This window comes from Cheilinus undulatus, linkage group 6 (assembly GCF_018320785.1).
Source record: "Cheilinus undulatus linkage group 6, ASM1832078v1, whole genome shotgun sequence".
NCBI lineage: Eukaryota > Metazoa > Chordata > Actinopteri > Labriformes > Labridae > Cheilinus > Cheilinus undulatus.
In genome coordinates, this window is record NC_054870.1 from 36,057,876 (window position 1) to 36,083,567 (window position 25,692).

The window sequence follows — 25,692 nt, forward strand, 5'->3', positions numbered from 1 at the left end:
AAGTAAAGTCAACAGATTTGGAGCTCCCCCTACTGACTGGATACATTACAGGTCATAAACCACGCCTCCTCCATGTAAATATATGTGACATTGGGCAAACTTTAAAACTAAAATGCAGGTTAAATACATTTTTGTCAAACCTGGATCTGTCCTGGTAGTAAGTTATAATCAGGCTGATTTTTGTCAAGTGTTCACATTCCAAAGAATTCCCTCTCTTGGGGTATTCTGGCTTCAGATTCATACAGTGAAAGAAGTTGGGGATGCACTGTCCATCTTCATACACAGTTACTGATCAGAGCAGAAACAGAGCAAACAGCAAAGAGATGAAAGAAGCTGCAGCAGACAACAAGCTGTTAACAGGAAGCTTATGGAGCCTTAAAGCGAGCACACTTACATCCAGCGAGGGTTCGGGCATATCCTGGGCACCCTGACTCATCTGTTCCGAGGTGGGGTTAAAGCTCAGATCGCCATGGGGGTGACTGTTCTGCCCTGGCTGCTGCTGCTGCTGTTGCTGCTGCTGCGGCTGAGGCTGCGACTGGCGAGGCGGCTGCGATGATTGGCCACTGTGATGCAAAGGCTGCCCTGACTGGGCAGTGTGATGTAAGGGCGGCCCCGATTGGCTGCCGGGGTGGGGAGACGCATGCAAGATCTGCTGCATGGAGTTATGGGACTGATCGGGATGGGACATCTGCAGGTGTGAAAAGGAGACAGAGAGAGCGCCAGAGAGGTGGAGAGTGACAAGTCAAGAAGATAGAGAAAGAAAGAAAGTGAAGTGTTAAGGGGGGAGGGAGGAGAAAGAGAGGAAAAGCGGAATGAGTTCCAGCGTGAATAATATGGAACAGGCCTTATAAATGGAAGCTGTGATCAGCAGACATGTACAGCTGAAACATTATACGGTGACATGAGCATGTGAGCATGACTGAGCACACATGCTGGCTAAAGGCACAAGCTACACCTTGTTCTGTTAACAAATCTGATGCTCTGATTCAACTTTTTATTCACATCCTCTGCAGATTTCAGTTCCCAAACCAAGATATCACATTATGCTACGGGACAGAATAACTTAGCAGGAGATTTATAAAACAAAAAACAAGGATCATTCAGACTTTGCAGTAATATACCATAAAAAAAAAACTTTTGGCTGACTGCTAATAAAGCAACTTTTCCCTGCGTACCGCATCATTCATGCCGTGGCTGAGGGGCTTGTCCTGTGAGAGGAGTCCACCAGGTCCATCAGGGGGGTGGGAGAGCTGGGGGCCATGGATGAAATCATTCAAAGGGGGACCTCCTCCACCGCCTACTCCTCCTCCTCCCACTCCACCACCAGAGGGGTTCCCATGAGGAAAGTCAAAGTTGCCCTGGTTGTGGTAACTGTTGCCTAGAAGAACAAAAGCATAAACATGTTTTTAAGATGCAGTGTGGCATTACTGACTTGTTCTAAGTATCAATTATACGGCAGACTGTACTTAACTCAAACTCAAACTGTTTTTTTAGAGTATTCTGTAATTTTGTTATATATTCTTTAGCCTAAAGTTTTACAACTGTTGCTTCTCAGTTGTATGTTTTTTTGTTTACATTAGCACTATCCATCTAGGGGCAGCATTGCAAACTAATTAAACTAAACTAATTAATGCCAATGTATATACCCATTGGACCCCGTATGTGAATCACCCTCGGTGCATAGGACCTCATAATCTTTAAAAGGCCTCACTTTTGCATGTGTTGACCAGTTTTTCTACTCATCAATTTGGATGTTAGTATGATGAATATCACAGAGGAAATGCACATAAAGCCTTAAAACCTGGCACACCTGACCGACTGTTTCACATATGCATGGGATATATTTCACATCCATCTGGACAAAAGCCCATAAATAGAGTTTGGAAAGGGCAGAACCATAGCCTTGCAAAGCTGATGGATACGCCGTTTCCGTGTTTCTCACTGGCAAATCCATCTTGCGAAGCACCCGTCTCAACCATTTGGGCCCGGTTAGAAAGTGACAGGGCCAATCTGCGAAGAGGGGCAGTACTTTCAGGCGCGGCGAAGTCGTGACGTAAGCAAGCAGCAACAAGAGGCTGGTGCAGTTATGGTGGAAGACATTAGCGTGGATGCTGCTAAAGTGCCAGTTTTATTGGAACTTGACAACATTTCTTCATTAAAAGAAGAACAAAGAACAGCAGTGAGTAATTTTCTTTTCAAAAACGACAAAAGTCGTGTACTGACATGTCTACAGTCGCTATGGTTCACGTTACTCCTCGGTAGCTACGCACACACAACTGGGTCGCGGCTATGTTACATGTTTTGTTGCTCTGATTGGCCCGTAAAGATGTGACAGACGGAACGTTCATCCAATTACCCTCTGAGTTGTTTAATTTTTTTTAGGCTCGGCCCTTTCCCAAATGCTTAGTACTGAAGGTTTTCCAGATGGATGTGTGAAACACATCCATCTGACGTGTCAGGTTAACAGAACCATTAATGTCACTTGAATTTTTTAAAAAGTTAAGGGACTATGAAGACAAAAGAAAAGACTAAAAAGGAAATGAAAACTCAAAAATTTTTATGTGTAACACACAGTAAGCAATAATGACTAAGATTTTTTTGCACAAACTTGTTCTCTGATTTCTTGGGGACAAAAATGCTAAAAAATAATCATTCTGTGACAGAAAGTCTTTAAAATAATTCCATCTTCCCAAAAAAAGTCCTTGTGCTTTTTTGAATTGGCTGTCTGCAGAGGCACCCCAGTGTTTTGTAGGGCCTTGAGGATTCTACTGTGATTCTATTCCACTTTAGTCAACAAATCAAAATTGACAAATTAATATGATGCTGTGTTTAAGAATACTTGAAAAGAGAAGGTAAACTATACGACTTTGACAACTGTAAAAAAAAAAAAGTTTACTGCTCTAAAAAGTCAATAGAGAGGAAGTAGTTTCATCTGGACTCATTTTATAGGTAGTAGAGTTGCCCCCTGCTGACCGTTAGAAGAACTATGATTCAATGCACTTGACTGCTGATTTCATTTTAGATTCCAAAGACTGAACACTTCTCAGATACAGTCTATACCACCCATGCAAAATGTTATCTTTTCAGAGAAGCTTCAAAACAGTTTCTAGTGTCATTTTTGTTTTATCTTTTATGTTATCAGAACAATAAACACAACATTTTCAGCCAAGTTCAGCACAAAACTCTCCTCTGGGCTGTTTCTTTGTTTAATGCACTAAAACACACATCATCATCCCTAGCATAAAAAAGAAAATACACTTTTCTGTTTCTCCACATAGCAGGATCCCGGCTGCTTTCCTTTACCTGCTCCAGGGTAATCTCCCCCGTTGCCGCTTCCATGTTGACCTGGGTGTGGAGGGTAGGGGTTGGGACCAGGTCCGGGGCCAGGCCCAGTTCCTGGACCTGGTCCAGGCCCCAGCTGAGCTATCATCTCCATCACATTGGGCATGGTCATCTGGCTGGGACTCATCGTTTTAAAGCGCTTGGCGATCGGCCCGTCTGGGTCTTCTTTGATATGGAGCTCAGACTTGATGGGAACTGGTCGCCAGCTGCATGTCGGGTCTATAGTGACCTCCTCAAACTCTGAACTATTAACAAGACAATAAACAGTGTTAACATGGCAAAAGTAGCAAAAATGGATCTGTCAAGCACAAGAGAGGAAACTTACTTTTGGATTGCATTGAGTATCCCCCACATGTACTGGTCCACCTCCAAACCTTCTAATAATGCTGTTTTACTGCAAAGAGGAAAAGAAGCATTAGATCAAATCAATTTAACGCATCTCTGAAAAGTGATTCCTTCCAAAAACTTTTACTTACTTGCACACAGGACACCTCCATGTCCCCCTCTCACAGTTCAGCTGCAAATAGGACTCCAAATCGAAGCACTGTGGAGGACAACAGCAGAAAATCTGTATTATTCTTCAATTCAAAGTGGCACAAAGGTCTATGAATAATAAAGTTTTATTGCCTCTTTGTTTCAAACAAACCTGGACATGTTTGCAGTCATGCCCTCGTGCAGGAAGCTGAATGCGTCGGAAGGTAATGGGACATTTCAGTGACACCTTAATGGCCGTCTGCTCCACGCCGTCTTCCCCGTTTAGAGTGGTGTTGCCAGCCGAGGCAGCGACACTGCTGAAGTTCCTCTTAACTAAAAAAATGAAGAGTTTCAGAGGAAATACATTACTTTGTTGCAGGTGTACTTTAAGACCTATCTTAAAGCAAAGCAGAAGGAGAAACAGATGTGAGCTTGTGTAATTAAGATGTACTTTTGCATATTAACAGCACTAAGAGACAAAATGAGGCATACTCTTGGTGATGCAGTGTTCTGCAGGAAGGAGTCTTTTCTTAAGGAGCCCCTGGAGGACGGATCGCACAGATGGCCGGTGGACCAGCTGCAGCACAAACAGGTGGGACTGCAAAGCAACACCAGAACATGAAACAAACTGAAAATCAAACACAATGTGTATGTACTAAACACATACTGAGATAATTAATCCGTGTGATCATCTCCAGCTTTTTTGTTGAATCGGAGATTCAAACTGACATTTCTATACTGTTTTTAAAATGTCTTTGTAGTGTGTACTCACACAGCAGCAGGCGGTGACTGTGATCTGGATGGTGTTTCTCCCAGGTTGGCATACGTGCTTCAGGTGCAAGGGTTTGTGGGAGGTTTTGTTGTCTCCCCTCTCAATGGTGAGAGGCGTGGCGTTGACACTGACCTGGACGGAGGCGGGCCAGTTGGTGTTCATCTGCCTGTCCTCGTGATGGTAGCACTTAAACTGCAGCTCAAGGTCTGACCTGTGGGAGGAACAGGATAACATGGTCAACAAGGGGAGGATGAAGATGGATTCTGTGTTTATAAACTTTAAAAAAAATCCAAATCTCTCAGTGTTAACGAGTGCTGCAGCAATGAGTCTTAAAAACAGAATTAAATTAGCATTTTAGCACATCTGGTTCTGTCATCTTGAAGTCTATGGGGTTTTTAAATGAGTTTCCAGTTAGATGACTGAGATAGGGTGTGTGGTAAACACAAGTTTAAGGGATTTTAAATCTATTTTCTAGTCAAGTAATGACTACAGAGTTTGTCAGGGACATTAAACATCATACCAAATGTGTAAACCCATCTACTAGTCCACTTTCACCTTTTAGATGTAGTGCTAAAACTTTTCTGACACAGACTTAGCATTTTGTTGGTCATACATGGAAGTAAGTCCTTTACAGAGGAGGTAAGCGTGCTGAATAAAGTTTAGAGGTTAGTGGTGGTGACACTGAAATAATTTGAACGTAATGTAATTCCTTTTTAGCCTAACATTAGCTGTTACATTTATTCCTCTAAATGCATGTGAACGTTAACTGAATGAACTAAAAATGTTAGTTTTTTCTGCCACTGACCTGATTTTCAGCAATACTCTAAATACCCTTGAATAAAAACCCATAGGTGCTTTGTAAAGCGAACCCTTGTGATGCTAACTTCAAGAATGGCCTCCAAATTTCTGCATCAATCAATAGAAAGAATAACAGACAGGGCTGCGAATCCAGAAGATTAATCTGTTACATCCTTAAAGTCTTGTAAGTTTGTAGATGATAAAACTAATATGCAAAGATTCCTATCAGTAAATTTCAGTCAATTCACAATTACAGTTGAAACATGTTTTTACAGCAGCAATGTTTGTGATCAGTACAAAGCTCACATTTAGTTTACATGTAGAATTTGAAGAGTGATGAGATAACATCTTAAGCTCTGGCTTATGCTGGGGTGGAGGTGGGTCTTTTATTAAAGGCAGAGCTGGTAATAGTTTAACAGAAGGAGAGAGGACCCTTGCAGCTCAAGGGTCTGTGTCCACAGCCGGATTTCTTTGCTTATATTTCACAGTGATTCTCACCAGCCTTCATTGTTGCCAGGTTACAAAAATTGCCTGAGTTGTGTACCTACACACCTGCAGGTGTTGCTCCATTTTTAGTCTTATAATTTGATGTCTATTTAGTATTTTTTTTAACTTAACGCAATAAATAACAACAATCTTAAAATGCAGGTTTACTATATGAAAAGTTAGCAACAGAATGTTTCTTGCAGAATTGAAAGTGGAGGGGGTGAGGGAGCATCTGATCATTCAACAGCTCTGTAAGGTAAAAGCAGTCGGACAAACAAGGAAGATTACTGCTGACCGGTCACATTTCCTATACTCTAGATCTGAGCTGCCCCAAACAGGCTGACGTAACAGGGTTCAAATTAAATAAAAGAGGAGATAAAATCTACATCCTTAAACTCTTGTCAGTAAATCTCCTAAATGCAGCATTGGATTAAAGGCACTGAGTTATGCATTTCTGCTTTTGTCTGTCTATAAATGTTCTATGCTAAATTTATTTTTATGTGGCAGCTGTTTGTCCAAGACAAATCTCCCTCGCGCCTAAATAAATATATTTTAAAATCTGATATTGCCGAGAGCAGAAATGTTGACCCTGATTAAACGTTGTCTTTAGAATATAAAGTTCTTAAATCAGGGAAATGATCGGCAAAGAGCAGGAAAAATACAACTGCACCCCGTCCTGTTCAAGTCTTGCTTTTTAGCAATCAATCAATTTTTAATACTTAAATGTTTATGTAAAAAGGCTGTTTTGACAGCAAGCAGTTAATCATTCTGTCTGACATCTTCCCCTTGCATGGGCAATTTCAGACATTAAGACGTTCAATACAGAAACAGTGAATCTTTATGCTGACGAGCTTGTTTGCTTTGTAGGTGAAAAAGACTGATCAATATTAATTTGAGTCAGTTTCATAACATCTACCACTCCTCAGGGAGTTTTATATGATTGAGAGTCGTTTACATAAAGTTGTCTTATTGCAGGAAGTCTATGAGATACGGCATGTGACAGTGGTCCTACCTCCACATGAGGGTCTGGTGGACGGACGGTCGAAGGTGGAAGACGTGGTTACTGACTGCCAGGTTGTGCTCCAAGCGGAACGGCTCTAGCACCACCCCGTCCCTTACTGGAAACGTCAACCGCAGCTCTTCGTTGGGGTTAGCTTGAAGGAAAGAAACAGAGGGAGGTTTTTTAAATACATGCCTTTTGTCATTATATGTCCATTTGTTCTGAAGCTGTTGGAGTACTCACATGGAGGCGGGGGAAGTGCTGTCATATTTGGTTTCATGTCAGGTGGAAACGGGGGCTTCACATCCTGGTTTGGCGACAGGTATGGAGGAATTCCACTTCCTGGGGTCATAGGGGGTGTGGGGTTTCCAGGGACGGGTGAGTGGGGGTAATTGCCGGGCCTGGGGGGCTGTAAAAGGCAGGAAATTAAAATGATGAAAACATCTGTATAAGTCTTTACAAATAAAGGACGAGGGTCAAATTTGCCTGAGACATACCCCATTGCCTTGGCCGTAGGAGTATCCACCTCCAGAGAAGTTGTTGTTCTGACCATTAAATGGCTCTTGCTGTAAAGGAAATAAGAAACAGTGAAAAAATTATGCAGAGATGTTCCAATATGTTTCATGAATATATTTAATATTCCCTCATTTTTCACAGTGCAGTCTGGAACAGGATCCAGTAAATAAAGTGCAGACAACAGGTAAATTGATGATGAGTGGTGAGGTTCGACAGACCTTGTAATACTGGCCCATGGGCATGCCAGGCGGGTATTGTCCTTGGCCCTGCTGCCCCGGCATCCTCTGGCCAGGGTAGTTTGGAGACGGCAGTGGCCTGGAGGCGTTTGATGCGGGGTACTGGCCCTGCTGTGGTGGGAACTGACTGTTTGGCCCGTACTGCTGGCCTCCGTAACTTCCCTGGAAGAAATGAGGGAAAGGAAAAGACATTAAACACATGTTTTAGTGTTATATGGTGCATAGTGCTCTACTTTGCAGAGACAGGGTGAAACATGGTTAAGTTTTCAGCAACAGACACAGACTGGTCTGACAGCTTCTTTTTCTTTTGCAATTTTGGAGATAGTATTTTAAGACGTGGTATTGAAAAAGTGTCAGATAAAATAAATGTGCTCCCAGGCCGCAGTTCCCTTGCAGACTGAATAACATTGTCCTCCAGGATTTTCCTGTATTTTGCTGCATTCATTTTACCCTTTTCTTTTACAAGCCTTCCAGAGCCAGCTTCCAGGAAGCATCCCTACAGCATGATGCTACTACCACTGTGCTTCACACTGAGGGCTATGTTTGTAGTGATGTGCAGTGTTAGGTGTCCGCAAAAACACAATATCTTGTCTGATGTCCAAAAAGCACCATTTTGGTCTCATCAGACCAAAGAACGTTATCCACTTGACCATGGAGTCTCCCACATGCTTTTTGGTGAACTCTAGTCCAGATTTAATGAGTTTTGTTCAACAGTAGCTTTCAGTCTAGCTTATGATTTCAAACAGTCTTTCTCATATTACCACAAAGATGCATCTATGTTGATGATCATATTAATTTATAAGAGCTAAAAATGTGCAAGGGAATGAACGAGGAAAATTAAACATACATGTGAGGTGTTAAGTGATTTTTTAGCGGTCATGTGCGTGCATCTCTGCCAACTAAAGCACCAAAACAGTCCTGGCTGCTCTTGTCTTCCCATCTGGGTGTGATCATGCTTTTATGTGCCAAGAAAACAGTCTCATATGTAAAAAAAAAAAAAAAAAAAAAAAAAAAAAAAAATAGTGTCAAAGGAAAATAGAGCCCAGATTTGTTATAATTGGAGGACATTTTTACTCACCTCCCCAGGATACGGCCTCTTCATCCCCTGCATGGGCATTCCCTGTCGGGGTCCGCCAGGGTACCCTTGCTGAGGCATCCTTTGGCCGTGAGCTCCAAAAGGCCCCATGCTGGGGGTTCGAGCCTGGTTCATGCCCATGGGAGGCCCGCTCATGTTGGGGTTGTTCATGGCTGATCCCATGCTGCCTGGATTCATCCCTCCAGGGGGGCCTCGGGGGCCTGGCTGGTTCATGAACTGGCTGTTATAGGCTTGAGTGGGGCCCATTTGGAAAGACGAACACATCTGGAAGCAAAATAGAGGACTTCTTTTGGTTATTTTGGATCTCCAGCAGGTAGCTGGATTATAGATTTGTGAGTGTATTCTAGGTTTGGACCGTACCTGTCCGTACTGGTTCATGTCTTTATTCTGCGTCTCCTGCAGGGCTGCGACTGTGGCTGTTGCCGTGGCTGTTGCAGTAGCAGCAGCGGCAGCGACAGCAGCTGCTGCAGCAGCGGCGGCTGGCTGAGTGAAGTCACCAGGGGGACGAGTGTGGGAGGTCATTCCCATTCCTCCTGGGGGAGCGTTTGGCCCTCCAGAGTAACTGAAAAAAAAAAAAGCTGTGTCACATTTAAATCTTTATGGTGTATTTTCATGGGTTGATAATGTTTAAAAAGAGAGTTGTATCCAGCCTCCTACCTCCCGCTGTATCCCCCAGGACCTCCAGGGTAGCCAGGCCGGCCGTACATGCCTTGCTGAATGTACCCCTGGTTGGAGCCACCTTTGTTTGGAAACTGTTGCTGCTGAGCGTTGAACTGTGGTGAGTTGAGCCCTGCTGCGCTGGCAGACATACCTGATCCCATTGGGTTACCTCCAGGATTCATGGGGTTATTGCTGTTTGCCATCGGGTTACCCAGCACCTGGATTTAATCAATTAAAATACATGAAGAAAGAACAGCAATTAGGGCTTTAAAACAGGTGAAGCACTAATTGTGTTAGAACTTAGAGACTGTCTGCTGTACATGTGAGAACATACCTGACTCTGTGATGTATTGGTCACGCCCCACACTGTTGTAACCACAGATAATGACCCAGGGGGCTGGTTGGTGTTTTGTTGCCAGGGGACAGAGTCATAGGGAAAGGATCCATCACTGGAAAGGAGATGAAAACAAAAATCATGCGCCTGATGTCACCCAAAGACTCACTTGGCCAGGGAGAAGCCGTCAGAAAGCCAACAGAGCCGAACATCCGTCCAAAAATGTGAATAATTTGGGAATTCTTCTTGCCAAAATGTGAGGCAATTTGAAAAATCTGGCGTTCAGTTTCAAAACATGTTTTCAGCCAGTATCTGCTGAGTTAAAGAGTTGAGTCCAAATGAGCCGATGAGGAGTTTCATGTCCACATACACCAGTAAAAACAAAATATGATTCAATTATCTCTTTCAGTTGCTGAAAGCTTTTGGATAGGAGTTGGTGGAGTGTAGTACGAATGTTTAGCGTTCAGATTTAAAACAAATATGAACTGAAAATATGAGAGTGGGTTACATATGATAAACAAGCTAAATCCTCATGGGGAGAGGCAAGTGGCCAGTGCATTGGGAAGGATTTGCTGTTTTTGGAGAGCAGGTTGTTTTCGCTCAGAGGTTAGCTCTTGGAATGGACGACATGTTCAATATTTCCTCATAAAGGCACAACATTATCTCAAGATCCTCTGCAGAGGCAAACAGGACTCTTCTTTGCTTCATCCAGAAAGAGAGGACACAATGTTCTCCAAAAACATTACTTCACAGCTCTCTTCCCTGTCGGTTTGTTCCTCCTCTCCACCCTAAATCACCTCAGCTCTGTTTCAAGTAATTCTGGCTCTTATTCAAACCATCCTACACAGCACCGTGTCTGTGTAAGATGGTTCACTCTCATGGTTTTCATTAAGTGTTAACAAATGACTTTGGTGTAATGCATACTGAATCATGAGGAAAAAGAGGAGAATGAGAAACTTACATCTTCAATGACAACTACACCTGTTATTCCAGTCACATTGCCTGTTCTGATCTATTCATGCACATGTCTATGTCTAACATAATATATCTTTTTGTTGACAGTATGCCAGGTGGCTATTTTGCTTGAAAGAAATAGAAGCAATCTGGGCTGTTTGCAAAAGAAGGAGCAAAAGTACCAATTGTTTGAAAAATTTCATAATTTTGACTCCAACAGGTTGCACAGTTGTTGCAATATCTTCAGAGTTATTACACTTTTTTTGACTGAGTTAGAAAAGTCATGCTTAAGTAAAGCCTGATGTTGCATCACAGACAAAAGAACTACCCAAGCTGTATGCAGCGTCTAAAGTAGGTACTGTTATCAGATGGCTGCATTATAGGCCCAATTAGCAGAGAAAAGAGTAAAAAAAAAAACAGCTAACAACTAAACCCAGAGGATCAACATTTCTTTTAGTATTGCAGCCATAAAAACACAATCGAAAAGTTGTGTCTGAGATCACAAAAACATTTAATACTCCCAGATAGGGAGTTCTCAGTCAGACATGATTTCTGGCAACCAGATGGTATAATGATGTCATATCTGTGGCACAATAAAAGCACTCATCTCAACACAAACCAGGCATCAATACATGACAGCATGAAGAATTTAAATGAAAATTAATATCATAATGAGAATATCTGCACATTACAATTTCAATAAAAAGAATAAAATGAATATTCCTTGCAGGTTCAAAGTACATTTCTGCACTTTATGTTAAGTCTGATACATGTGAAGCACTTTGGTCAGCTTGTGCTCTTTTTAAATGTGCTATATAAATAAATTTGATTTGACTTGATTTGATACTCTAGTTAATTTATGGTGTTTTTTCATAACTTTTTATGCCTTGATCATTTAAGCCATTTACAGATGTCTACTAAATCCCCTCAGGATTTCTTTACATTTCCAATTCTTATATATTAACATATATCTTACAAATTCTTAATCATTTCTGTATGTTGTCCCGTATTTATATTCTTGAGGAATCTGTGTGCAAGCTGTGGATCAGTGGTTGAGTCAGTCTTCTCCCAATAAGAAAGTTGATTTGAGCCTAGGCAGTCACATGTTCATGTGTCCTTAGACAAATCAGTGAATCTTAAACTGCTTGTGCTGCTATGTCAGTGGTGTGTGAATGTGTGTGAGTGGTATTAGTTAGTACTGACTTTGCATGACATCCTCTGCTGTCAGTGTGTGAATGTGGAGTAAATGGGTGAATGTAACCTGAGGTGTAAACGCACTTTGAGCAGTCAGAAGACTATGATAAATGGACTTAAATGGACTTGAGCTTGTATAGCCGTTTACTAGTCGCCTGAGGACTCAAAGCACTCTCATACCGCAGGTCATCCCTACCCATTCACACCCTTTCACTCCATTCACTCTACATTCACACTGATGGCAGATGCTATGTAGAGTTGGTCATCAGTAATCAGCTAATCCCATTCAAACATTGCCATTTGCATGCCACTGATGAAGCAGTGGGAGCAAAGTGTGACTAGTATCCTGAGGACTGGCCCTGCAGGAGCAGGGATCAACCCCATCCTCCCAATTGCAGGATGACCAACTCGACCTACTGGGCCACAGTTGCCCCAGACTAGACTTTTTTCAGCTCAAACTAGAAATCTGATATTAATCGCAATTTTAAAAAATTAGAGCGTTGCTTGTGGATCAAAGTTAATCATTATTAATCCAATCAATCTTGATAGCCCTAGTATTTTTACACTTTTATCCTGCCTTGGTCATGGTATTGATAAATGTTGACTCTGTTTTTAAAGTGCACTGTTTTATTGACAGTTGTCTTTGGTTTAACTCTGTATTGTTGAACCTGGCCTAGGACAATGTGCAGTCACAACAGATAATCAACTTTTCTGAATTTTGGAACTGCCTGTAAAACGGTTAAGTGGGTATTTGGTAAATTATGTCCAATTTGATATCTTTTTTGATCACAAGGTTAAAAAAAATAAAGAAAAACTAGAAGCTGTATGTTATAGTGGGGGTGTAGTTGGAAAAGCCAAATATCTCAAGGATGCTCTGTCTGTTCTGAGCTTATCTGAATTAGATTCATGCGTTCTAGGGCACAGATAACCTGTTGGTCAGGTTGCGCCCAATATACACAGGTTCATGTCCAGCCTGCGGCTCTTTAAATGCATGTCATTCCCTACTCTCCTATCTCTGTTTCCAACTCCATCCACTGTCTTATCTCTCTCTAATAATGGCAAAATAAGCCCCGAAATAAATCTTAAAAAAAAAGATTTATAACAAAAACAATGATAACACACTTACTGGATAGTGTATTCAAAGGTATGAAGATAAAACTGTGTTAAAAACACGTTTCTTCACTTGTATTGAGCTGCTTAGACAGCCTAACCTGTAATTCAGTTTGTATAGAAACCAGTTCAGTTCTTTGTTATGGATCCTCTTGTTTTATTTGTGTGGATCCAGTGAGGCTAAGCTTTTTCGGGATACAAGTAAAAGAAAAGCTTCAGCAAAAAAAAAAGCTATGAACCGTTATATTACACTGTTATTTTGTATTTCTATCTCAGGCCTAAAGTGAGGTTGACACCATATAAAGGCAAAGTTAAATATCTAGAACTGTTTCGACTAAAACAAGCTCCCTCTTTGACTTCCTCTCTGTTGGACAGATGTTGATTTGAATCATCAAAAATGAATCACAATCTACTTATTTTCTTCTCCTGACTTGGTGCTGTACTTTCTTTTGCCTCTCTTTAATCTTTCTGGGTGCACTTTATGACCCTCAGATAAAAAGCTTCATCTAATTGGTGCGATAGAAAAAAGCAACCTTGAACCTAACTGAGATTGTGGCTTTATTGAATGATTAGTACCGTCTGTACTCATCTGACAGCAGGTGTTTCAAAGACTCCCCACTGACCTGTGTGTGAGGCCCGGCTTCATGCTGTTCATGCTGGGCTGCATGGGGACTTTTCCCTGCGGTTCGTTCTGCCGGTTCTTCTGGTGACGCAGCAGGAGGAGACGACCCAGCTCCTCGCACCACGACGACAGCAGGGCTGCAAGGAAAACACAGACACACGCTCACATAAGCATCTGTTTGGCTTCCCAACAAACACACACAATTTTAGCATGAATATGGATCTGCTCACAGTTACATGAAGCATGTTTGAGGTTCTATGTGGGGATAAAACAACTGCATTTTCTCGTTTTTACAAATCTGATGAATAGATTTAGCCTGCAGGTCTCTGGACAGTGAATCACACGCCTGTTTCCTGCCTGGAGTTATTGCTAAATCCTCCAGGGGGCAGCCTAACTCAATAAACCCGATCGATTATTTGGCTGTGTGGATTTCACAACACTTACATCACACCATCTCTACCTGCAGTGTAAAATATAAACTGAAATTCATCCACAGCACAAAAGGACCTCCCAGATTCTCTTCCACAGAGAGGGAGAGGCTGAAATGAAGCGTGAGAGGCAGATGGAGACGGCGTGATCGAGGGTTAAAGATATCATCTATGCAGGAAATAAGAAACTGTGATATCTTCACTCTCCTCCACTTTTTCACTCATCATCTCTGTCCTCTCATATCTCTGAGGACTAATTACACAGTACAGCCTTCTCATCTCTTCAGGAAACCAAGAGTAGAGATATTTTTTACCAATGATGTGCCAATTTTTATTCTATTTTTTCCCCCAGTGCCAATCAACTTGTCTATTTTGAATCAATCAGAGTTTTTTTGGCTCGTTTGAACACAGTGCTTTTTGATTTTAGAAGTCAGCACGACAAACAAACAAAAGGGAAACATTTCTGTGTTCAGAGTCTAATTTAATAATTTAAGGTGCTATTTTTAGACATGTAGACCCAGATACACAAGCTTTTAGAAAGTGCTGTTACCAGGTTTGGGGTTTTAAGATGAGGAGTTCTTAAAAAATGCATGTGGGAGAGATTTAACCAGTCTGTGACCCTGAAATCAGCATTGAAATGGGAACATTTATGAACCAAGAATGAAATGTGTCAAACAAACAGCAGTCTAGTTGTGATGTAGGCTGAATATTAAGAGAAATGGAGCAAAAGCCACCTTGGATTACAGCCAAAAGATTTAGAGCTTACACTGATAACTGTCTGCAGTATAGGTCATAGGCTCCACCTCCTCCATGTTAACAGATGGGCTATGATTCAGTCTTTGGAAACTGAAATATGCGTCGAATGAAAATGTATCAAACAAAGAGTTAGAGCCAAAGACCAGCCTGAATTGGCTGGAGGCTTTGGTCAGTGGATGTATGTTTTTTGACATAATGAGGGAGAAAAGCTGTTAAAAAGTGGTGCTGCCACTCTGCTCTACTCTGCGAGCATACAGTCAAACAGTGCAGTGGGGGTTGAGTGAGGGAGAAGGTAACAACAGATGACGTATGATGGAAGTGTCTCAATATCATCATGGACATGTGATGGTTTCAAACGATAGGTCTTTCGGCAAAAAGTATAACATTTTAGGGGAGCAGTGTAAAAGGAAGTGGGAACTACAGTTACCATATGCCCTTGTGCACCCATCATCCTTTGCTCTCCAAACACTGGCTTAATCCAACAGAATTTGGTGGATGCTCTGAGTGAGACTCTGGAGCCTCCAGAGATATTTTAATCTGACATGTGGAAGCATTTTGGCTTTTGGTGTCAAGAAATGAGAAAAAAGAAAAGATGACAGACAAACAAGAAATAATATGCAAACACTGCCAGACTGTGGTGACATACTTGATAGGGAAAACGAGTAACTTGAGGAGCCACTTGGCAAATCAGAGCCCTCATAAGATTTGCAAAGGTATGAAGATCAGAATCCAGCCAGGATTACAACCCCACTTCCTCATAACAGCATGAGGGTGCACAAGGTGTATCGGTGAATTTATTGCCAAAGACCTGCAGCCATTTTTCAATGGTAGACGAGGAATTAGTTTATATTTTTATGCCTAATGCACAACTACAGCACTTTTTTCCACATATTATTTGAAGTACAACTGACGTTTAATAAATGCTGTCTTCATTTTTTCAAGTCTTCATTTGTTGTTTTGTTTTGTTTTTGACACTACAATAAACATCATACCATGGACTTGTTATAGAGGTCTTATCATACAGTCAGATTTTTATTTGATTGACACTGATTATCTCCATAAAGCTCTGCACATTTAGTACACAGTGATGTCTGTGCATCTGCTCCTCATCCTCACTGATCTGGTTATCATAAACAATATATAGGCCAAGTTTAATACATGTCTTAATGTTGCAATCATTAAGATTTCATCTTAACAGATTATATATTATATAAGCCAAAAAAAATGCTGGTTCCATAAATTTAGTTTAAGGGATGGGCTTCTACTCTGAGTCCGCTATGATAGTTTTAGCTTCGCTAATCCGTGTTTAATTTTTTTGGAGTACTTTTGTTTTAATGACTTACTTGATAAATAAAAGACTGAATGTAACATCATGACTGACAGATCAGTCGATAAATGCAGCTCTGTGGAGTGTTCTTAACTGGAGTAGCAGATGAGAAAAGTAACAGGGAGAGAAAACTAACCAGAAACTAATAATATAGTCACTTCACGTGATCTGAATGTCGGCACACATTAATCAGTTCTCCTGTGGACTGCATCCACCAAAAGGATCTCTGATGTTTTATCAAAAAGTTACATGAGTGCTTCAGTTAGCAGAAGGGGCAGGGCAACAATTTTTCTGACATAACAAGTTCCCTTCCGTGCATGTTCTGGTTCAAAATTATGTCAGAAATGCAGTATGCAGGAGCCTGTTACTGGGGTTTGGCTTCAGTTTTGTACAAAGAAAGTAGAGGTAGACATCTGGTCCATATTAATACATAGCCAATGGGTGTACCTGTAAAAATACAGCTACTATGGTGATCTTAGAAATGAATCCTTGCTGTCTATATTTAATTTAATGATCTGTACTTGTGCATTATGACATACCAAGGCCCAGAAGTGTATTATGCTTTCCTATCAATTAACAATCTTTAAGGAGAAACTATAAAGAAGGGAAGAGATTAAAGTAGAGAGAACAAAAAAGAAGAGCAGTAACACTTTCTTCAAGAGGGGAGGAGAGAACCAAGCCTCCTAGTTAAAGAGGAATTATTCCACCCTGCCATTACGGAGAGCTTATCTCCCCACTAAATCACCACCTCCACACTGAGGGACTGTCTCTTCAGCTGGCAACCCACCATTTAGACCTAAAGATCAGTGCCGAGTGAGCACAAGTGATGGAGTAGCTTTAAGAGAGAGAAAGTGGTGGTGACTTATTTTATCTGTGTGGCCAAATCTAAAACACAGACAAGACCAGAAGTCATTCAAAACTGAGTGATGTTCACTAGGGGCGACATGCATATTTAGCTTAGTAAAGTCTGTGAACATGACCTTGTTTTTACCTCAAAGCCCTCCTGTGCTAGAATAGCTGCCAACACCAGGACATAACCACCACTATGACTATCATACATCTGTCACTTTATGTCCCTGTTCTGCTTTAAAGGTCCGTCTCATACAGGCAGCAACCTGTGGCTTAAAAATTCAGCCAGTGCATCAGTGCAAAAACTGCAGTTCCATGAGTGACCACTTGAGGCTGCCTGCAAAAGCAAACGAATCTCCATAAGGTCCCATGTCAAATGTACACTGTAAAACTGAACAAGTTGAAAATACAATTTTTTTTGTTGAAACTGATTATTTCAGACTTTTATGTTTTGGAAACATGTTTTTGAGTTATCTCTAAGAAGTTAATGAAACCCAAAACACTAGAGGCAACTGATTTAGGGATGAGTATCAAAATCTGGGACCAACATGGCTCTGGTACTAACACACCTACTATACCGAATTCCAAGACAGATTTTGGTGCTTCATTTCAGTTAGTCCCTACCCTGCCACTGCAAAGAAAAGGCACAAAATACATCATGTGAAGAAGTTACACCTGTTTCCTTCACTTATATGTTTCACTGGCGTCTAATTGCTGACTCATTTACATTACAGAGACATCTTTTATCCAGCTGCTAACTTTTAAAACACCTTTTTTAAATATCGATTTAGGCACCATTTAGGCAAAGGCACCTTTTAAAAAGTATCGGTTTAGCCCCGTTATCAGAAAAAAACCCAAGCAATACCAAGCCCTAGTCACATGTCAGATTTTATAGCAGAATTTTTTACTGCCTGGCTCTAAAATAAATTTGCCATCAATAGTTTATCCCTCCATTGATTCTAATGGGTTGTAATTTTTCTTTATTTATATATATCTAGAGGATATCCTGTGCAACATTTTAAGTATTAATATAGCAGACACAGTAGAAATTGACACTTAAAAAATATTCTAACAAAATCTATATTTAGAAATGACTTCTCTGAAAAAAAGAGTGATGTTAAACTCCCTCTGAGTTTGTTGTTTTTGGCTCTGTGTTCACACTGATTGGATGGTGCTTACTTCAGCTTGTTTTTGTTACTCAGAGCCTCAAACATGATGAGTCTTTTCTTCTCTGAACTGCTCCTTGTCCAACCAGCATTTCTACCAACAATTCAGGGACCAGATACATCCCTGTCCACTCTGTGATACCATTAGTAGAGGCACAATGGGAGTCTCATCACAAGGGCACAAGCCAAGGAGAACAAATGAACATAGAAAAGGGTTTGATAGCTCTTAATAGGTTTCAAAGAAGTAAAGCCATTTGTAGGCCTGAAGTATCTACTGGATGTCTTTCTGTAGTTGCATTGCTTCATGCCCAAGAATATGAACACATCTGCATAATTAAAGGTATGCCTGGGTTGACGGATAGCTCTATGCCAGTAGGCAAAAGCCCCATTTCAACTTGACAGCGTTTATGACACAGAAACCACAATTGGTTGACTTTTAAAAGCGTCTTCAGAAACAAACAAGTCACTTCACCATGACTACGTCCATGTTTTATACAGTCTATGTTGTATCAGACATGCTCACACTCCACATTTCTCTGTCATTTGCTACTTTTTCTGTGACACCGTCAACTTCTGTAGTGATCCTTCTGTCTAAACGGTTATTAAAGGTAATTAAGCCGCTTTGCTAACTTTGCTTAGGGATGCCAGAAGCCGAGGTCTCTGTCTGCTTGTTCTCTTTGATTTACACCAAAGCATTGAAGATAAATCACTTAAACTCTAAAGTGGAGAAAAGCCAAGGCCAACTTTTAAAAGCTTTCCTCAGTCTCCAGAAACTTCCACAGTTGCAGAAAAGCACCACAGTGCAAACCAAAATATCACAAAATTTCGAAAGGTGCACATGCAAAAAGTCTCTAACAATACGAGATTGGTTTGAGACACATGTAGAAATCTCTGAAGATGAATGAAAGAGAGTCTGGCAAGATGTACAAAGCCAGACTATCAAAACCATATTAACTTTGAGGCAAACAGACGGGGATTAAAAACATAAAACCTTCCCTGTCACTTTGCTATGGTGAGAATAATCCTGAATTACAAAGAACAAGGCCAACTATATTACTGTCTTCGGAGCGGCCTACAGTTTTACAATTCTTGGCAAAGGTCGTAAAAACTACTGTATATCAGGTATGATCATAAAAAGACTTCCCTTAGATATTTATACTCAGAATATTCCCCCTTGAACTAAGACTTTCAGTTTAAAAAGAACTGAAAGTAAACTGATCTAGGACTGGACGATTTGAAAAAATGTCTACGATTATTTAGCCTTAAATTGCATTGTGATATGAATTGTTGTATTGAGGGTAATGATCATACAAAAGTAAGGAAAGAAGGATTTTTGCAGATTTTATAAAAAATAACACTTCTCTGACCACATCACAGGACCTCTTCCTCTTTTTAAGAGCCACCCAGGCCATACTGTTTGGTAAAGCATGATGTGACAACTGAAAAGCCTGCCATTGGTTGTCAAGGCCCGTGTGATATATTTGTTGTGGGAACTCAAGATGGTGGCTAATGCTAAGCTAGTAGAAGAAACGATCGAAAATGGATTAAAAATGGATAAAAGACGTCCAAAATTGGAGTTACAGGTGTAGATTTAATCTTTAAAGACCCCTAAAATTCACCCAAGTTTTATTTCCTTTGCTATCAAAAGCTTAAACAATGGAACAAAAGCACTTAAAAAAACCCTTAGACAAACTTGAGAATATTTGAAAACAGCTCTGCGACCCACTTTTGGGTCCGGACCCACCAGTTGAGAATCACTGATCTACACCACAGTACCAAATAAACCCAGAAAAAGACAATCAAGACCAGCTTTGTATGCAATTTTAAGCTATTAGATATCACATCATCTGCATAAAGGTGCACCCACACCTAGCATTGATGATAACTACTTGGCATTTGAATGCCAAAATGGATGTTAAGCTGTGTTACTGCAGCCTATACAGGCTCTATGTTTAAGTGTATTAAATTTCTTTGTAACAGCTGTATTGTCTTTTCCTTGAAAAAGACAATAAATACAATTTAATTAAAAAACTGCACGAGCTACAAAGTTTCAGCACACCCTTACAATCACAAGACTGATTCACAACTTCATAAAATAATAACTTTCCTCCACGATGAGCAAATTCTACAGCAGTCAAGATCAAAGATGTAGCTCAGTGGGGGGGGAAATGGTGCTAGATTTTCTCCTCTCACATGTACAGAGGGAAGAACTGATGTTTTTCTTAAATCTGTCTGCATGCAGTTTGAATGTTTAATGGCGATTCCTGTCTAGCTTTACCCAAACACTGGATAATCTGGAGGATCAAGTCGCAGCTCTACAGAAAGCAGGTGCAACTGCGTATGATAATGTGTTGACACGACAGTTTACAGTTGGGTAAGAAAATAGAGAGATTGTAGAAACAGTGTGTCAAGGTAGGCTTATCCTGAGCGTTGCCTAAAGGCACTTTAAACTTTGAAGGATATAAGATGCAAGCCAATAAAATAAAACAGAGGTGTCTATGTAAGTTACAACCCTTAACAACAGCTGAATAGTTTGAAAGAGCCTGTAGAGAGGCATTTCACAGCTGAATGAAGTGTATTTTTCTTTCCTAACAACATCATTTGTGGCTGTGTCTATTTAAATATGAAAATTACACCACCGCAGCAGAGACAGCCCTCTTTGGAGATGTTTAAAAAAGTGTTTCCCTACCTTTACAGGAAGAAGCTGCCACCCATAAAAATCCAGTAATCGAGTTTATGGCGCCTAATCTCACCATTCATATCTTTAAACTACAAGGAGAGAGATCAGAATGCATTCGTGACTGCATACAAAGGCATGTCAAACTAACTCTTTAAATACATGACTCCTGCCCTAGGTGACTAAGGTCTACAGAGTTCATCTGAGTCTCTGTAATGGGCTTTGACACAGAGAGGCTCTCCCTAACAGCTAGTCTGCTCCGTCCCCGGCCAGCAGAGATAGAGAGCAGAACATAAGCTTATTTCTCAGGGAACTCTTCTGAACCCTCTCCGAACGGCTCCGTTTCTTAGAAGCTGGAGCTTTCCAAGTGAGTAATGCCCCGAGACATATGGGCCCTCCTCACGCAGGCTGTGTTTAATGCTGTATGGCTGACTGATAGCAGAAGCCCAGGCTCGTTCTCACCTCACCTCAGCCCCTCCGGGAGCAGCAGGGAGCCGGAGTAAGCTCTGGTAACAGGCTGCAAGGCCCATTAACTAATGACAGAGTGGGTGTACAAGTCCTCTTTTACAAGCAAACCCCAACGCTAATTACTCTGAACTCTGATAGTGCCGTGTGTGTGCTAGCGTCTGTGTGTGGTTAAAGCCTTTGAGCGAATCATTTTGCAGGTTAAATCAAGACAGCTTGCTGACTAGCAGATTCTTGGACACTTTGAATGTATGCTGCACAAAACAATAAAAGGAGCCGCATAATGGGGATCCAACTTTTACAGTTAAACACCTGAAACACCTGGCATGTTTGAGGTGGAAAGCAGTGCATGGTCAGGGTTTAGATGACTGTTTGAGGTACAAGCATCAGACAAGCAAATGAAATATTTCTGACTGAATGAAGGAAAGATTACCAGTAAACATCTCCAAAAAAGGAGAATACAGAGAGAGTATGAGCCATAGTGTAAGTGTTGGATGAAGTCTGAGTGATGTCAGCTACATGGTGCAGCGCGAGCTTTTGAAGCTGATCTGAAGCAGTAGTGATGTTGAAAAACCTTGTCTCAAACTAACTTTAGATCAACCTAGAAACTGATACAAAGGCGCAGTCTGATTGCAGGCATATCAGCCATGCCCCTTTTAATTCATAACTCATACACTTCTTAAAACCAAGAAGGACACGTTTAAAAAAAGACAATCAGAAACCTTATATAATAACACACTATCAAGGATTACATGAGTAAAGCATTAGTCAAATAACTGGAGTGCTCTAAAGTGAACTCCCCACTACAGCTGCTAACTATCACTGGAGCCAGATGGTGAGACAAACTTGTGCCAAAGCTGGTCATCAAAAACATCTTTACTGGGGCGCAGATGGCATAGAGGTTAGGTCATGCCCCATGTAAACCTCTGGCCCGGGTTCAAGTCTGGCCTGTGGCTCTTTCATCCCATGTCATTTCCCACTTTCTCAACCCTGTTTCAAACTCTATCTGCTGTCCTATCCCTCCAATAAAGGCAAAAGAGCCCCAAAATAAAACTTGAAATTAAAAAAAAAAAATGGCAAAGAAAGCTTTCAGTGTGATTCTTTGTTCTTTTTTCAGAAAAAGAAATATGTCTGACAGAACTGCTGCTGTAGCTACATCCAAGCTAAATGCTACACCAGCACTTATTTTACATCACTCTAGCTGCAGGAAGATGCTGATGTGGATTAACCAAAGTGTGCTCATAGAAATAATAGAGCAGGCAATTAATTGTTATCAAAAAAATAGTGCACAAATGGTGATTCTAGTTAATTGTGATTAACTTGCTTAATCTTAATAGCCCTAAATATTAGTAAGTCTAACTCCTGTAAAGCATAATCAACTGATTTATATGTCACTAATGGAAAAAAAAATGATAAATGTTGTATTAATACCATAGTATAGCATTAGTTAATACTTATCTTATAATGTATAGGGCATTATTAACTTTTTACATATTATCTATAAAATATATAATGGATCAGTAAAGCATTAGTAAATGTTACAGTTAGGGTTAGGGTTAAGAAAGTTTAGCTTATGCATCAGCATTTATAGCTGTGTTTATAGATGACATAAAATTTGATAATAATGCTTTGTTGATGATGACTTATACTTAACTCATTCTTCAGTGAGACACTTTAAATACACTGACTATTCCAACCATTTCTGTTTTCTCTATCCAGGCTGTAAACATGTCTATTTCTGCTGTAAAACTGGGGTAATGGGGCTGGTGGATGTGACTTTCAGTGCTTCTGCAGCTGAAAGTGTATGAAGTGAACACTTTCAGAAAGGTATTTTTCACACATCTACGTTGGCTTCTTTTTTAATTGGTGTATTACCAACTATGGTGCTGCTACTATGGATTTTTTTTCAAAAGCAGTGAAAGCATTGAGTTTGTTTCTCACAATAAAACACAAGAAATAGGCAAGACTCATGCAGTAATTAAAAAAAAAATGATCAGCATATGTCCTAACACCCTACACAGTTGTTCAACATGAATCTGGCACTACTGCATGAGGTTTTCTCCAGGTAAAAGGAAGTTATTCACCACCACTGTAACCTTAGTGCTGCACTAGTGGGTCATTGTTGGGTCACTGTGAATAATATATCAAAGTACGGTCTAGACCTGCCCTCTTTGTAAAGTGATTTGAGATAACATTGATTATAAATTGGTGCCATACAAATAAAGGGTGAGGTCTTAACTGGCATTATGAATTGAACAGGCAGATTTGACTGAAAAAACATGCTTCAATTTAAAAAATATTTTGATCTCAATGTAAAATTTTATCAGCTGTTTCACTTGATAATTTTCTTGAAATTAAATTATTTTCAAACATTTAATCATGTTTGTCAGAATACATAGTACCATATAAAACCAATTCTTGTGTTGTGGAAGACTCAGGCTGTAGCTCCATTTAATTGGCCCTGCTGTCATTGCCCTTCTGCCTAGACATAACCCAGAGCAGCAGATGGATGGCATCCTGGTTTGGCAGTATTTCGATCCAGGAAAGAGATGGATATAAAGCTGTATGTAGGCTGTGCCTGGTTAAACTGGCATATAACCACTTGACCAGAGCAATGTCAACCACTTTCTGTACAGGCATGTGGATACTAATCTGCATAATATGTGTGAGGGAGCAGTGCACCAGCTGTCTGAAACTGACTGACAGAATGTCATTGATCAACAGCCTGGGAATATTTACCTGTATCACTGACAGCGTCACAACAAGACAAAAACTATTAAGGGTGAAAATGACTAAATCGTGACTTCAATTAACAGGCAGTTTAATCTAAATTGTAAAATCAAAAACTAAATTTAAAACAGCTGCCAAAATTAACACCAGTGTGTGCATGTCTGACTACACATGTATGTGGCTGTCCAGCTGTGCCGTGCTTTCTCACACTCCCGCAGTGTGAATAAAGGTGAAAATATTACACCATAGCAGAAATAATTGGATTGTCCTAGCATGTAATGCGGGGGAGCTATGTTATTTCACTGTTCCAAAAAAGCAAAGAGAAACCACTGGAATTTTTGTTTACAGGATATTTAGTTGCTAGGAAGAGTGGCTCAGGATGTTTGAGGGGCAAAGGCAAAATGTTTAGAAGGGCACCTGATATATGCAAGGGGCACCAGAGTAAAAAAAACATTGTTAAATATTTAACATAATATAGTTACAAAACCTGGATAAGATTCAACATTTCTAAAATTATAAGCCTCCTAGAACTGTGTAAAAACACAAGAGAAACGAGGAAGTATTAAATCACTGATGCACCAGGGACGATGTTAGTGACAATATAAATTATACAACTTAAATGTGTTTTCCCCACTTGTGGACATTTGCCCTTTTGATTTTGTCCACTGAAAGGTAACTCTGCCCCCAGAAGGAAATCTTGGAAGGCATTTTACTAACAACTGTCAACTGGAAGGATAGCGTGGAGGGTAATTCATCATGTATTGTATGTATGAAAGGGAAACTTGAGGGCACATTGTCAAGTTTTGTCAACTCAGTGGGTACATAAGAGTGCACTTAGTCTAATTTTGACCATTCAGAGGAAACTTAAGAGGCACTTTGTCAAATTTTGTCCAGTCAGTGGACACATAGGAGCCACTTTGCCAAATTTTGTCCACTTAGAAGGCACTTAAAAAGGCAATTTGTTAAATATTGTCCACTCAGAGGGCACATAAGAGACACTTTTAAAATTTTGTCCATTCAGAAAGCACTTGAGAGAAACTTTATGTTTACATACCTATAGGGGACCAAAGAGGACACTTTTGCAGTGATTTTTCAAACATTAGGGCACCAAGGGGGTAATTGCCCCCCCACCCCCACCACCACCACCACCACCACTCTGAGTTCATCCGTGGCTAGAGACATCACAATTTTTTAGTGGCATAACAATAGTATTTAAGGAATGCATGCCCTGACATACTCACAGACACCTTAGTGACACTGCAATTGTTAGTGGAATTACTAAACAGAAAAAACACCAAATGTGTTTAGGAATTAAGTTTAGAAATCCTTGGTTGAACATAACAGGCCTTCTAATTTCTTCCTGGATTTTTTTTCAATATGTGTCCCACTGATATCTCATACAGAGTGCAAGATATTAGATAATCATGACTGTTAAAGCCTCATTTCTTTTTATGATCATTTAAAACTAGGAGCAGTAGCAATGAACAGCATTGTAAAGCACCAGTGAGAAACAAGATCTCCTTTGTAGAGTTACTTTACTCTCCACTACCCTGAGAGTACATCCTTGCATCCCCCTGGCTCTAAAATTTCACAAAATCTGTGTGTTGAGCCTCATTTGATCACCTTCACTGTTTATGTCAGGCTCTGATAGAAACATTTAATACTGATCACACAGCTCTACTGCAGATTTATATAAATAC

General features: G+C 40.5%; 1 protein-coding gene across 6 annotated transcripts in view; it reads right to left on the reverse strand.

Moving 5' to 3' along the window:
• The window catches only part of zmiz1a (zinc finger, MIZ-type containing 1a), a 191,783-nt gene that overhangs the window by 4,726 nt on the left and 161,365 nt on the right, over positions 1–25,692 (reverse strand). For 5 of the 6 annotated variants that reach the window (XM_041789655.1, XM_041789652.1, XM_041789653.1 and 2 more), the window contains 17 exons: positions 13,596–13,731; positions 9,715–9,829; positions 9,378–9,598; positions 9,081–9,282; positions 8,703–8,984; positions 7,607–7,786; positions 7,370–7,438; positions 7,116–7,281; positions 6,885–7,026; positions 4,589–4,799; positions 4,309–4,414; positions 3,989–4,149; positions 3,819–3,886; positions 3,668–3,736; positions 3,304–3,587; positions 1,176–1,378; positions 395–688 (listed from right to left, as the gene is read on the reverse strand). In XM_041789655.1, the coding sequence (XP_041645589.1) occupies positions 395–688; positions 1,176–1,378; positions 3,304–3,587; positions 3,668–3,736; positions 3,819–3,886; positions 3,989–4,149; positions 4,309–4,414; positions 4,589–4,799; positions 6,885–7,026; positions 7,116–7,281; positions 7,370–7,438; positions 7,607–7,786; positions 8,703–8,984; positions 9,081–9,282; positions 9,378–9,598; positions 9,715–9,829; positions 13,596–13,731 (2,909 nt within the window). The remainder of the gene's footprint in view (positions 1–394; positions 689–1,175; positions 1,379–3,303; positions 3,588–3,667; positions 3,737–3,818; positions 3,887–3,988; positions 4,150–4,308; positions 4,415–4,588; positions 4,800–6,884; positions 7,027–7,115; positions 7,282–7,369; positions 7,439–7,606; positions 7,787–8,702; positions 8,985–9,080; positions 9,283–9,377; positions 9,599–9,714; positions 9,830–13,595; positions 13,732–25,692) is intronic. The other variant, XM_041789656.1, reaches the window with a different exon arrangement.